Source organism: Hyperolius riggenbachi, chromosome 4, assembly GCF_040937935.1.
Source record: "Hyperolius riggenbachi isolate aHypRig1 chromosome 4, aHypRig1.pri, whole genome shotgun sequence".
Taxonomy (NCBI): Eukaryota; Metazoa; Chordata; class Amphibia; order Anura; family Hyperoliidae; genus Hyperolius; species Hyperolius riggenbachi.
Genome location: NC_090649.1, coordinates 3,781,539 through 3,795,902, shown reverse-complemented (window position 1 = coordinate 3,795,902; position 14,364 = coordinate 3,781,539). Strand labels below are relative to the sequence as shown.

At 47.7% G+C, this 14,364-nt stretch overlaps 1 protein-coding gene across 2 annotated transcripts in view; it reads right to left on the bottom strand.

Moving 5' to 3' along the window:
- Positions 1-14,364, bottom strand: part of MPV17 (mitochondrial inner membrane protein MPV17) — a 108,025-nt gene that overhangs the window by 47,666 nt on the left and 45,995 nt on the right. Inside the window, exons 6-7 of one of the 2 annotated variants that reach the window (XM_068278919.1) lie at positions 11,182-11,214; positions 9,571-9,623 (exon numbers count right to left, since the gene is read on the bottom strand). In XM_068278919.1, coding sequence (XP_068135020.1) covers positions 9,571-9,623; positions 11,182-11,214 — 86 coding nt within the window. The remainder of the gene's footprint in view (positions 1-9,570; positions 9,624-11,181; positions 11,215-14,364) is intronic. The other variant, XM_068278920.1, reaches the window with a different exon arrangement.

The following is a 14,364-nucleotide window of genomic DNA, read 5'->3' as shown; positions in this document are numbered from 1 at the left end:
CATTGTCTGATCTCTGATCCATGCTAGAGCTCTCTGTCCTCAGAAGAGACACACTACCGCATTGTCTGATCTCTGATCCATGCTAGAGCTCTGTGTCCTCAGAAGAGACACACTACCGCATTGTCTGATCTCTGATCCATGCTAGAGCTCTCTGTCCTCAGAAGAGACACCCTACTGCATTGTCTGATCTCTGATCCATGCTAGAACTCTCTGTCCTCAGAAGAGACACACTACCGCATTGTCTGATCTCTGATCCATGCTAGAACTCTGTGTCCTCAGAAGAGACATTACTGCATTGTCTGATCTCTGATCCATACTAGAACTCTCTGTCCTCAGAAGAGACACACTACTGCATTGTGTGATCTCTGATCAATGCTAGACCTCTCTGTCTTCAGAAGAGACACTACCGCATTGTCTGATCTCTGATCCATGCTAGAACTCTCTGTCCTCAGAAGAGACACACTACCGCATTGTCTGATCTCTGATCCATGCTAGAACTCTCTGTCCTCAGAAGAGACACACTACTGCATTGTGTGATCTCTGATCCATGCTAGACCTCTCTGTCTTCAGAAGAGACACTACCACATTGTCTGATCTCTGATCCATGCTAGAACTCTCTGTCCTCAGAAGAGACACACTACCGCATTGTCTGATCTCTGATCCATGCTAGAACTCTCTGTCCTCAGAAGAGACACACTACTGCATTGTCTGATCTCTGATCCATGCTAGAGCTCTGTGTCCTCAGAAGAGACACACTACCACATTCTCTGATCTCTGATCCATGCTAGACCTCTCTGTCTTCAGAAGAGACACTACCACATTGTCTGATCTCTGATCCATGCTAGACCTCTCTGTCCTCAGAAGAGACACACTACCGCATTGTCTGATCTCTGATCCATGCTAGACCTCTCTGTCTTCAGAAGAGACACTACCACATTGTCTGATCTCTGATCCATGCTAGAACTCTCTGTCCTCAGAAGAGACACACTACCGCATTGTCTGATCTCTGATCCATGCTAGAACTCTCTGTCCTCAGAAGAGACACACTACCGCATTATCTGATCTCTGATCTATGCTAGAACTCTCTGTCCTCAGAAGAGACACACTACTGCATTGTCTGATCTCTGATCCATGCTAGACCTCTCTGTCCTCAGAGGAGACACACTACCGCATTGTCTGATCTCTAATCCATGCTAGAACTCTCTGTCCTCAGAAGAGACACACTACCGCATTATCTGATCTCTGATCCATGCTAGAACTCTCTGTCCTCAGAAGAGACACACTACCGCATTGTCTGATCTCTGATCCATGCTAGAACTCTCTGTCCTCAGAAGAGACACACTACCGCATTGTCTGATCTCTGATCCATGCTAGAACTCTCTGTCCTCAGAAGAGACACACTACCGCATTGTCTGATCTCTGATCCATGCTAGAGCTCTGTGTCCTCAGAAGAGACACACTACCACATTCTCTGATCTCTGATCCATGCTAGACCTCTCTGTCCTCAGAAGAGACACACTACCGCATTATCTGATCTCTGATCCATGCTAGAACTCTCTGTCCTCAGAAGAGACACACTACTGCATTGTCTGATCTCTGATCCATGCTAGACCTCTCTGTCCTCAGAAGAGACACACTACCGCATTGTCTGATCTCTGATCCATGCTAGACCTCTCTGTCCTCAGAAGAGACACACTACTGCATTGTCTGATCTCTGATCCATGCTAGACCTCTCTGTCCTCAGAGGAGACACACTACCGCATTGTCTGATCTCTAATCCATGCTAGAACTCTCTGTCCTCAGAAGAGACACACTACCGCATTATCTGATCTCTGATCCATGCTAGAACTCTCTGTCCTCAGAAGAGACACACTACCGCATTATCTGATCTCTGATCCATGCTAGAACTCTCTGTCCTCAGAAGAGACACAGTACCGCATTGTCTGATCTCTGATCCATGCTAGACCTCTCTGTCCTCAGAAGAGACACCCTACTGCATTGTCTGATCTCTGATCCATGCTAGAACTCTCTGTCCTCAGAAGAGAGACACTACTGCATCGTCTGATCTCTGATCCATGCTAGAACTCTCTGTCCTCAGAAGAGACACACTACCGCATTGTCTGATCTCTGATCCATGCAAGAACTCTCTGTCCTCAGAAGAGACACACTACTGCATTGTCTGATCTCTGATCCATGCTAGAACTCTCTGTCCTCAGAAGAGACACACTACTGCATTGTCTGATCTCTGATCCATGCAAGAACTCTCTGTCCTCAGAAGAGAGACACTACTGCATTGTGTGATCTCTGATCCATGCTAGACCTCTCTGTCTTCAGAAGACACACTACCGCATTGTCTGATCTCTGATCCATGCTAGACCTCTCTGTCCTCAGAAGAGACACACTACCGCATTGTGTGATCTCTGATCCATGCTAGAACTCTCTGTCCTCAGAAGAGACACACTACCGCATTGTGTGATCTCTGATCCATGCTAGAACTCTCTGTCTTCAGAAGAGACACACTACCGCATCGTCTGATCTCTGATCTATGCTAGAACTCTCTGTCCTCAGAAGAGACACTACTGCATTGTCTGATCTCTGATCCATGCTAGAACTCTCTGTCCTCAGAAGAGACACACTACTGCATTGTCTGATCTCTGATCCATGCTAGAACTCTCTGTCCTCAGAAGAGACACACTACTGCATTGTCTGATCTCTGATCCATGCTAGAACTCTCTGTCCTCAGAAGAGACACACTACTGCATTGTGTGATCTCTGATCCATGCTAGACCTCTCTGTCCTCTGAAGAGACACAGTACCGCATTGTCTGATCTCTGATCCATGCTAGAACTCTCTGTCCTCAGAAGAGACACTACTGCATTGTCTGATCTCTGATCCATGCTAGGACTATCTGTCCTCAGAAGAGACACACTACCGCATTGTCTGATCTCTGATCCATGCTAGAACTCTCTGTCCTCAGAAGAGACACACTACTGCATTGTCTGATCTCTGATCCATGCTAGAACTCTCTGTCCTCAGAAGAGAGACACTACTGCTTCGTCTGATCTCTCATCCATGCTAGAACTCTCTGTCCTCAGAAGAGACACACTACTGCATTGTCTGATCTCTGATCCATGCTAGAACTCTCTGTCCTCAGAAGAGACACACTACTGCATTGTCTGATCTCTGATCCATGCTAAAACTCTCTGTCCTCAGAAGAGAGACACTACTGCATTGTGTGATCTCTGATCCATGCTAGACCTCTCTGTCTTCAGAAGACACACTACCGCATTGTCTGATCTCTGATCCATGCTAGACCTCTCTGTCCTCAGAAGAGACACACTACTGCATTGTCTGATCTCTGATCCATGCTAGAACTCTCTGTCCTCAGAAGAGACACACTACTGCATTGTGTGATCTCTGATCCATGCTAGACCTCTCTGTCTTCAGAAGAGACACTACCGCATTGTCTGATCTCTGATCCATGCTAGAGCTCTCTGCCCTCAGAAGAGATACACACTACCGCATTGTCTGATCTCTAATCCATGCTAGAACTCTCTGTCCTCAGAAGAGACACACTACCGCATTATCTGATCTCTGATCCATGCTAGAACTCTCTGTCCTCAGAAGAGACACACTACCGCATTATCTGATCTCTGATCCATGCTAGAACTCTCTGTCCTCAGAAGAGACACAGTACCGCATTGTCTGATCTCTGATCCATGCTAGACCTCTCTGTCCTCAGAAGAGACACCCTACTGCATTGTCTGATCTCTGATCCATGCTAGAACTCTCTGTCCTCAGAAGAGAGACACTACTGCATCGTCTGATCTCTGATCCATGCTAGAACTCTCTGTCCTCAGAAGAGACACACTACCGCATTGTCTGATCTCTGATCCATGCAAGAACTCTCTGTCCTCAGAAGAGACACACTACTGCATTGTCTGATCTCTGATCCATGCTAGAACTCTCTGTCCTCAGAAGAGACACACTACTGCATTGTCTGATCTCTGATCCATGCAAGAACTCTCTGTCCTCAGAAGAGAGACACTACTGCATTGTGTGATCTCTGATCCATGCTAGACCTCTCTGTCTTCAGAAGACACACTACCGCATTGTCTGATCTCTGATCCATGCTAGACCTCTCTGTCCTCAGAAGAGACACACTACCGCATTGTGTGATCTCTGATCCATGCTAGAACTCTCTGTCCTCAGAAGAGACACACTACCGCATTGTGTGATCTCTGATCCATGCTAGAACTCTCTGTCTTCAGAAGAGACACACTACCGCATCGTCTGATCTCTGATCTATGCTAGAACTCTCTGTCCTCAGAAGAGACACTACTGCATTGTCTGATCTCTGATCCATGCTAGAACTCTCTGTCCTCAGAAGAGACACACTACTGCATTGTCTGATCTCTGATCCATGCTAGAACTCTCTGTCCTCAGAAGAGACACACTACTGCATTGTCTGATCTCTGATCCATGCTAGAACTCTCTGTCCTCAGAAGAGACACACTACTGCATTGTGTGATCTCTGATCCATGCTAGACCTCTCTGTCCTCTGAAGAGACACAGTACCGCATTGTCTGATCTCTGATCCATGCTAGAACTCTCTGTCCTCAGAAGAGACACTACTGCATTGTCTGATCTCTGATCCATGCTAGGACTATCTGTCCTCAGAAGAGACACACTACCGCATTGTCTGATCTCTGATCCATGCTAGAACTCTCTGTCCTCAGAAGAGACACACTACTGCATTGTCTGATCTCTGATCCATGCTAGAACTCTCTGTCCTCAGAAGAGAGACACTACTGCTTCGTCTGATCTCTCATCCATGCTAGAACTCTCTGTCCTCAGAAGAGACACACTACTGCATTGTCTGATCTCTGATCCATGCTAGAACTCTCTGTCCTCAGAAGAGACACACTACTGCATTGTCTGATCTCTGATCCATGCTAAAACTCTCTGTCCTCAGAAGAGAGACACTACTGCATTGTGTGATCTCTGATCCATGCTAGACCTCTCTGTCTTCAGAAGACACACTACCGCATTGTCTGATCTCTGATCCATGCTAGACCTCTCTGTCCTCAGAAGAGACACACTACTGCATTGTCTGATCTCTGATCCATGCTAGAACTCTCTGTCCTCAGAAGAGACACACTACTGCATTGTGTGATCTCTGATCCATGCTAGACCTCTCTGTCTTCAGAAGAGACACTACCGCATTGTCTGATCTCTGATCCATGCTAGAGCTCTCTGCCCTCAGAAGAGATACACACTACCGCATTGTCTGATCTCTGATCCATGCTAGACCTCTCTGTCCTCAGAAGAGACACACTACCGCATTGTGTGATCTCTGATCCATGCTAGACCTATCTGTCTTCAGAAGACACACTACCGCATTGTCTGATCTCTGATCCATGCTAGACCTCTCTGTCCTCAGAAGAGACACACTACTGCATTGTCTGATCTCTGATCCATGCTAGAACTCTCTGTCCTCAGAAGAGACACACTACTGCATTGTGTGATCTCTGATCCATGCTAGACCTCTCTGTCTTCAGAAGAGACACTACCGCATTGTCTGATCTCTGATCCATGCTAGAGCTCTCTGCCCTCAGAAGAGATACACACTACCGCATTGTCTGATCTCTGATCCATGCTAGACCTCTCTGTCCTCAGAAGAGACACACTACCGCATTGTGTGATCTCTGATCCATGCTAGAACTCTCTGTCCTCAGAAGAGAGACACTACTGCTTCGTCTGATCTCTCATCCATGCTAGAACTCTCTGTCCTCAGAAGAGACACACTACCGCATTGTCTGATCTCTGATCTATGCTAGAACTCTCTGTCCTCAGAAGAGACACTACTGCATTGTCTGATCTCTGATCCATGCTAGAACTCTCTTGTCCTCAGAAGAGACACACTAGTGCATTGTCTGATCTCTGATCCATGCAAGAACTCTGTCCTCAGAAGAGACACACTACCGCATTGTCTGATCTCTGATCCATGCTAGAGCGCTCTGTCCTCAGAAGAGACACACTACTGCATTGTCTGATCTCTGATCCATGCTAGAGCTCTCTGTCCTCAGAAGAGACACACTACCGCATTGTCTGATCTCTGATCCATGCTAGACCTCTCTGTCCTCAGAAGAGACACTACAGCATTGTCTGATCTCTGATCCATGCTAGAGCTCTCTGTCCTCAGAAGAGACACACTACCGCATTGTCTGATCTCTGATCCATGCTAGAGCTCTGTGTCCTCAGAAGAGACACACTACCGCATTGTCTGATCTCTGATCCATGCTAGAGCTCTCTGTCCTCAGAAGAGACACACTACTGCATTGTGTGATCTCTGATCCATGCTAGAACTCTCTTGTCCTCAGAAGAGACACACTACCGCATTGTCTGATCTCTGATCCATGCTAGAACTCTCTGTCCTCAGAAGACACACTACCGCATTGTCTGATCTCTGCTCCATGCTAGAGCTCTCTATCCTCAGAAGAGACACACTACTGCATTGTCTGATCTCTGATCCATGCTAGAGCTCTGTGTCCTCAGAAGAGACACACTACCGCATTGTCTGATCTCTGATCCATGCTAGAGCTCTCTGTCCTCAGAAGAGACACACTACTGCATTGTGTGATCTCTGATCCATGCTAGACCTCTCTGTCTTCAGAAGAGACACTACCACATTGTCTGATCTCTGATCCATGCTAGAGCTCTCTGTCCTCAGAAGAGACACACTACCGCATTGTCTGATCTCTGATCCATGCTAGACCTCTCTGTCCTCAGAAGAGACACACTACCGCATTGTCTGATCTCTGATCCATGCTAGACCTCTCTGTCCTCAGAAGAGACACACTACCGCATTGTCTGATCTCTGATCCATGCTAGAACTCTCTGTCCTCAGAAGAGACACACTACCGCATTGTCTGATCTCTGATCCATGCTAGAACTCTGTCCTCAGAAGAGACACACTACCGCATTGTCTGATCTCTGATCCATGCTAGAACTCTCTGTCCTCAGAAGAGACACACTACTGCATTGTCTGATCTCTGATCCATGCTAGACCACTCTGTCCTCAGAAGAGAAGCACTACTGCATTGTCTGATCTCTGATCCATGCTAGACCTCTCTGTCCTCAGAAGAGACACACTACCGCATTGTCTGATCTCTGATCCATGCTAGAACTCTCTGTCCTCAGAAGAGACACACTACCGCATTGTCTGATCTCTGATCCATGCTAGACCTCTCTGTCCTCAGAAGAGACACACTACCGCATTGACTGATCTCTGATCCATGCTAGACCTCTCTGTCTTCAGAAGAGACACTACCACATTGTCTGATCTCTGATCCATGCTAGAGCTCTCTGTCCTCAGAAGAGACACACTACCGCATTGTCTGATCTCTGATCCATGCTAGAACTCTCTGTCCTCAGAAGACACACTACCACATTGTCTGATAACTGATCCATGCCAGAGCTCTCTGTCCTCAGAAGAGACACACTACCGCATTGTCTGATCTCTGATCCATGCTAGAACTCTCTGTCCTCAGAAGAGACACACTACTGCATTGTGTGATCTCTGATCCATGCTAGACCTCTCTGTCTTCAGAAGAGACACTACCACATTGTCTGATCTCTGATCCATGCTAGAGCTCTCTGTGCTCAGAAGAGACACACTACTGCATTATATGATCTCTGATCCATGCTAGAACTCTCTGTCCTCAGAGGAGACACACTACCGCATTGTCTGATCTCTGATCCATGCTAGACCTCTCTGTCCTCAGAAGAGACACACTACCACATTGTCTGATCTCTGATCCATGCTAGACCTCTCTGTCCTCAGAAGAGACGCACTACCGCATTGTCTGATCTCTGATCCATGCTAGAACTCTCTGTCCTCAGAAGAGACACACTACTGCATTGTGTGATCTCTGATCCTTGCTAGACCTCTCTGTCTTCAGAAGAGACACTACTGCATTGTCTGATCTCTGATCCATGCTAGACCTCTCTGTCCTCAGAAGAGACACACTACCGCATTGTCTGATCTCTGATCCATGCTAGACCTCTCTGTCCTCAGAAGAGACACACTACCGCATTGTCTGATCTCTGATCCATGCTGGACCTCTCTGTCCTCAGAAGAGACACACTACTGCATTGTCTGATCTCTGATCCATGCTAGAGCTCTCTGTCCTCAGAAGAGACACTACTGCATTGTCTGATCTCTGATCCATGCTAGAGCTCTCTGTCCTCAGAAGAGACACAGTACCGCATTGTCTGATCTCTGATCCATGCTAGAACTCTCTGTCCTCAGAAGAGACACACTACCGCATTGTCTGATCTCTGATCCATGCTAGACCTCTCTGTCCTCAGAAGACACACATTACCACATTGTCTGATCTCTGATCCATGCTAGAACTCTGTTTTCAGAAGAGACACACTACCGCATTGTCTGATCTCTGATCCATGCTAGAGCTCTCTGGCCTCAGAAGAGACACACTACCGCATTGTCTGATCTCTGATCCATGCTGGACCTCTCTGTCCTCAGAAGAGACACACTACCGCATTGTCTGATCTCTGATCCATGCTGGAACTCTCTGTCCTCAGAATAGACACACTACCACATTGTCTGATCTCTGATCCATGCAAGAGCTCTCTGTCCTCAGAAGAGACACACTACCGCATTGTCTGATCTCTGATCCATGCTAGAACTCTGTTTTCAGAAGAGACACACTACTGAATTGTCTGATCTCTGATCCATGCTAGAACTCTGTTTTCAGAAGAGACACACTACTGAATTGTCTGATCTCTGATCCATGCTAGAACTCTCTGTCCTCAGAAGAGACACTACTGCATTGTCTGATCTCTGATCCATGCTAGAGCTCTCTGTCCTCAGAAGAGACACACTACCGCATTGTCTGATCTCTGATCCATGCTAGAACTCTCTTGTCCTCAGAAGAGACACTACCGCATTGTCTGATCTCTGTTCCATGCTAGACCTCTCTGTCCTCAGAAGAGACACACTACTGCATTGTCTGATCTCTGATCCATGCTAGACCTCTCTGTCCTCAGAAGAGACACACTACTGCATTGTCTGATCTCTGATCCATGCTAGACCTCTCTGTCCTCAGAAGAGATACTACCGCATTGTCTGATCTCTGATCCATGCTAGAGCTCTCTGTCCTCAGAAGAGACACACTACTGCATTGTCTGATCTCTGATCCATGCTAGACCTCTCTGTCCTCAGAAGAGACACACTACTGCATTGTCTGATCTCTGATCCATGCTAGACCTCTCTGTCCTCAGAAGAGACACACTACCGCATTGTCTGATCTCTGATCCATGCTAGAACTCTCTGTCCTCAGGAGACACACTACCGCATTGTCTGATCTCTGATCCATGCTAGAACTCTCTGCCCTCAGAAGAGACACACTATCACTATATTACCCAGGCATTATACACAGACTGCAATGTGTGCTTAGCCAGCAGGGGGCACCACAGCATGGTCCCCCAATACATTATATACTGACCCCCAGATCACATGACCCCTGCCACACACAAAGCACCCACCGGTGGTATAACGGGATGAAGTAGAAATTGGCAATCTGAACCGCTGGCCAGATCTGTGGACAATAACAAATAAAATACAAAATGAACTGTACCATGCTGAGGATACTGGACTGTAACAAACAGAAAGCAGAGGAGTGGAGGCTGGGATAGGTGAGGAGCCTGACTATACCATACAGGAAGCAGAGGGGTGGAGGCAGGAATAGGGGAGGAGCCTGACTGTACCATACAGGAAGCAGAGGTATGGAGGCAGGGACAGAGGAGGAAACTGGACTGTACCATACAGGAAGCAGAGGGGTGGAGGCATCGAGGAAGGAGGAGAAAGAACTGTACCATACAGGGAGCAGAGGGGTGGAGGCAGGGACAGAGGAGGAGCCTGACTGTACCATACAGGAAGCAGAGGGGTGGAGGCAGGGACAGAGAGGGAGCCTGGACTGTACCATACAGGAAGCAGAGGGGTAGAGCCAGGGACAGAGGAGGAGCCTGGACTGTACCATACAGGAAGCAGAGGGTGGAGGCAAGGACAGAGAAGGAGATTGGACTGTACCATACAAGAAGCAGTGAGGTGGAGGGAGGAGACTGGACTGTACCATACAGTAAGCAGAGGGGTGGAGGCAGGGACAGAGGAGGAGACTGGACTGTACCATACATGAAGCAGAGGGGTGGAGGCAGGGACAGAGGAGGAGACTGGACTGTACCATACAGGAAGCAGAGGGTGGAGGCAGGAACAGAGAAGGAGATTGTACTGTACCATACAGAAAGCAGAGGTGTGGAGGAAGGAGACTGGACTGTACCATACAGGAAGCAGAGAGGTGGAGGCAGGGACAGAGGAGGAGACTGGACTGTACCATACAGGAAGCAGAGGGGTGGAGGCAGGGACAGAGAAGGAGATTGGACTGCACCATACATGAAGCAGTGAGGTGGAGGGAGGAGACTAGACTGTACCATACAGTAAGCAGAAGAGTGGAGGCAGGCACAGAGGAGGAGATTGGACTGTACCATACAGGAAGCAGAGGGGTGGAGGCAGGGACAGAGGAGGAGACTGGACTGTCCCATACAGGAAGCAGAGGGGTGGAGGCAGGGAAAGAAGAGGAGACTGGACTGCACCATACAGGAAGCAGAGGGGTGGAGGCAGGGACAGAGGAGGAGACTGGACTGTACCATACAGGAAGCAGAAGTGGTGGAGGCAGGAACAGAGAAGGAGATTGGACTGCACCATACAGAAAGCAGAGGTGTGGAGGAAGGAGACTGGACTGTACTATACCTGAAGCAGAGGGGTGGAGGCAGGGACAGAGGAGGAGACTGGACTGTACCATACAGGAAGCAAAGGGGTGGAGGCAGGGACAGAGGAGGAGACTGGACTGTACTATACCGGAAGCAGAGGTGTGGAGGAAGGAGACTGGACTGTACCATACAGAAAGCAGAGGTGTGGAGGAAGGAGGCTGGACTGTACCATACAGGAAGCAGAGGGGTGGAGGCAGGGACAGAGGAGGGGACTGGACTGTACCATACGGGAAGAAAGTGGGAGTGGTGTCCGAGACACACAGTGAGCAGAAGAGTCTGGACCGAACCACTGACAGGAAAGATGGGGGGGGGGGGGGGATATATACTTACATAGTAGTTGGTTATGAGGGCATCCATGTAATCCTGGAAAATACACACATAGGTAAGTACAGAAATCTTCATTCTCTATTCTAACTGCGTGTATACCAGAGGTCTGAATATACAATGACACCGCCTGTAACACACACAGTCCGGGCTGTGCAACAGAGGCGGAGGAGGTGGTCTGTGTGCTGGTGACGTGGCCCCTGTAGTGGTATGATTAGACACATTATGCTCTGTGCTCTGGTGACGTGGCCCCTGTAGTGGTATGATTAGATACATTATGCTCTGTGCTCAGGTGACGTGGCCCCTGTAGTGATAGGATTAGATACATTATGCTCTGTGCATTGGTGACGTGGCCCCTGTAGTGGTATGATTAGATACATTATGCTCTGTGTACTGGTGTCGTGGCCCCTGTAGTGGTATGATTACATAGATTATGCTCTGTGCTCTGATGACGTGGCCCCTGTAGTGGTATGATTAGATACATTATGCTCTATGTACCGGTGACGTGGCCCCTGTAGTGGTATGATTAGATACATTATGCTCTGTGTACTGGTGATGTGGCCCCTGTAGTGGTATGATTAGATACATTATGCTCTGTGTACTGGTGACGTGGCCCCTGTAGTGGTATGATTACATAGATTATGCTGTGTGTACCGGTGACGTGGCCCCTGTAGTGATATGATTAGATACATTATGCTCTGTGTACTGGTGATGTGGCCCCTGTAGTGGTATGATTAGATACATTATGCTCTGTGTACTGGTGGCGTGGCCCCTGTAGTGGTATGATTAGATACATTATGGTCTATGTACTGGTGACGTGGCCCCTGTAGTGGTATGATTAGATACATTATGCTGTGTGTACCGGTGACGTGGCTCCTGTAGTGATATGATTAGATACATTATGCTCTGTGTACTGGTGACGTGGCCCCTGTAGTGGTATGATTAGATACATTATGCTCTGTGTACTGGTAACGTAGCCCCTGTAGTGGTATGATTAGATACAATATGCTCTGTGTACTGGTGATGTGGCCCCTGTAGTGGTATGATTAGATACATTATGCTCTGTGTACTGGTGACGTGGCCCCTGTAGTGGTATGATTAGATACATTATGCTCTGTGTACTGGTGACGTGGCCCCTGTAGTGGTATTATTAGATACATTATGGTCTGTGTACTGGTGATGTGGCCCCTGTAGTGATATGATTAGATACATTATGCTCTGTGTACTGGTGATATGGCCCCTGTAGTGGTATGATTAGATACATTATGCTCTGTGTACTGGTGACGTGGCCCCTGTAGTGGTATAAGTAGATACATTATGCTCTGTGCTCTGGTGACGTGGCCCCTGTAGTGGTATGATTAGATACATTATGCTCTGTGTATTGGTGACGTGGCCCCTGTAGTGGTATGATTAGATACATTATGCTCTGTGTACTGGTGACGTGGCCCCTGTAGTGGTATGATTAGATACATTATGCTCTGTGTACTGGTGACGTGGCCCCTGTAGTGGTATGATTAGATACATTATGCTCTGTGTACTGGTGACGTGGCCCCTGTAGTGGTATGATTAGATACATTATGCTCCGTGCTCTGCTGACGTGGCCCCTGTAGTGGTATGATTAGATACATTATGCTCTGTGCTCTGGTGACGTGGCCCCTGTAGTGGTATAATTAGATACATTATGCTCTGTGTACTGGTGACGTGGCCCCTGTAGTGGTATGATTAGATACATTATGCTCTGTGTACTGGTGACGTGGCCCCTGTAGTGGTATGATTAGATACATTATGCTCTCTGTACTGGTGACGTGGCCCCTGTAGTGGTATGCTTAGATACATTATGCTCTGTGTACTGGTGACGTGGCCCCTGTAGTGGTATGATTAGATACATTATGCTCTGTGCTCTGGTGACGTGGCCCCTGTAGTGGTATGATTAGATACATTATGCTCTGTGCTCTGGTGACGTGGCCCGTGTAGTGGTATGATTAGATACATTATGCTCTGTGTACTGGTGACGTGGCCCCTGTAGTGGTATGATTAGATACATTATGGTCTGTGTACTGGTGACGTGGCCCCTGTAGTGGTATGATTAGATACAATATGCTCTGTGTACTGGTGACGTGGCCCCTGTAGTGGTATGATTAGATACATTATGCTCTGTGTACTGGTGACGTGGCCCCTGTAGTGGTATGATTAGATATATTATGCTGTGTGTACTGGTGACGTGGCCCCTGTAGTGGTATGATTAGATATATTATGCTGTGTGTACTGGTGACGTGGCCCCTGTAGTGCTATGATTAGATACATTATGCTCTGTGCTCTGGTGACGTGGCACCTGTAGTGGTATGATTAGATACATTATGCTCTGTGTACTGGTGACGTGGCCCCTGTAGTGGTATGATTAGATACATTATGCTGTGTGTACTGGTGACGTGGCCCCTGTAGTGATATGATTAGATACATTATGCTCTGTGTACCGGTGACGTGGCCCCTGTAGTGATATGATTAGATACATTATGCTCTGTGTACTGGTGACGTGGCCCCTGTAGTGGTATGATTAGATACATTATGCTGTGTGTACTGGTGACGTGGCCCCTGTAGTGGTATGATTAGATACATTATGCTCTGTGTACTGGTGACGTGGCCCCTGTAGTGGTATGATTAGATACATTATGCTCTGTGTACTGGTGATGTGGCCCCTGTAGTGGTATGATTAGATACATTATGCTGTGTGTACTGGTGACGTGGCCCCTGTAGTGGTATGATTAGATACATTATGCTCTGTGTACTGGTGACGTGGCCCCTGTAGTGGTATGATTAGATACAATATGCTCTGTGTACTGGTGACGTGGCCCCTGTAGTGGTATGATTAGATACAATATGCTCTGTGTACTGGTGACGTGGCCCCTGTAGTGGTATGATTAGATATATTATGCTCTGTGTACTGGTGGCGTGTCCCCTGTAGTGTTATGATTAGATACATTATGCTCTGTGTACTGGTGACGTGGCTCCTGTAGTGATATGATTAGATACATTATGCTCTGTGTATTGGTGATGTGGCCCCTGTAGTGGTATGATTAGATACATTATGCTCCGTGCTCTGGTGACGTGGCCCCTGTAGTGCTATGATTAGATACATTATGCTCTGGTGACGTGGCCCCTGTAGTGGTATGATTAGATACATTATGGTCT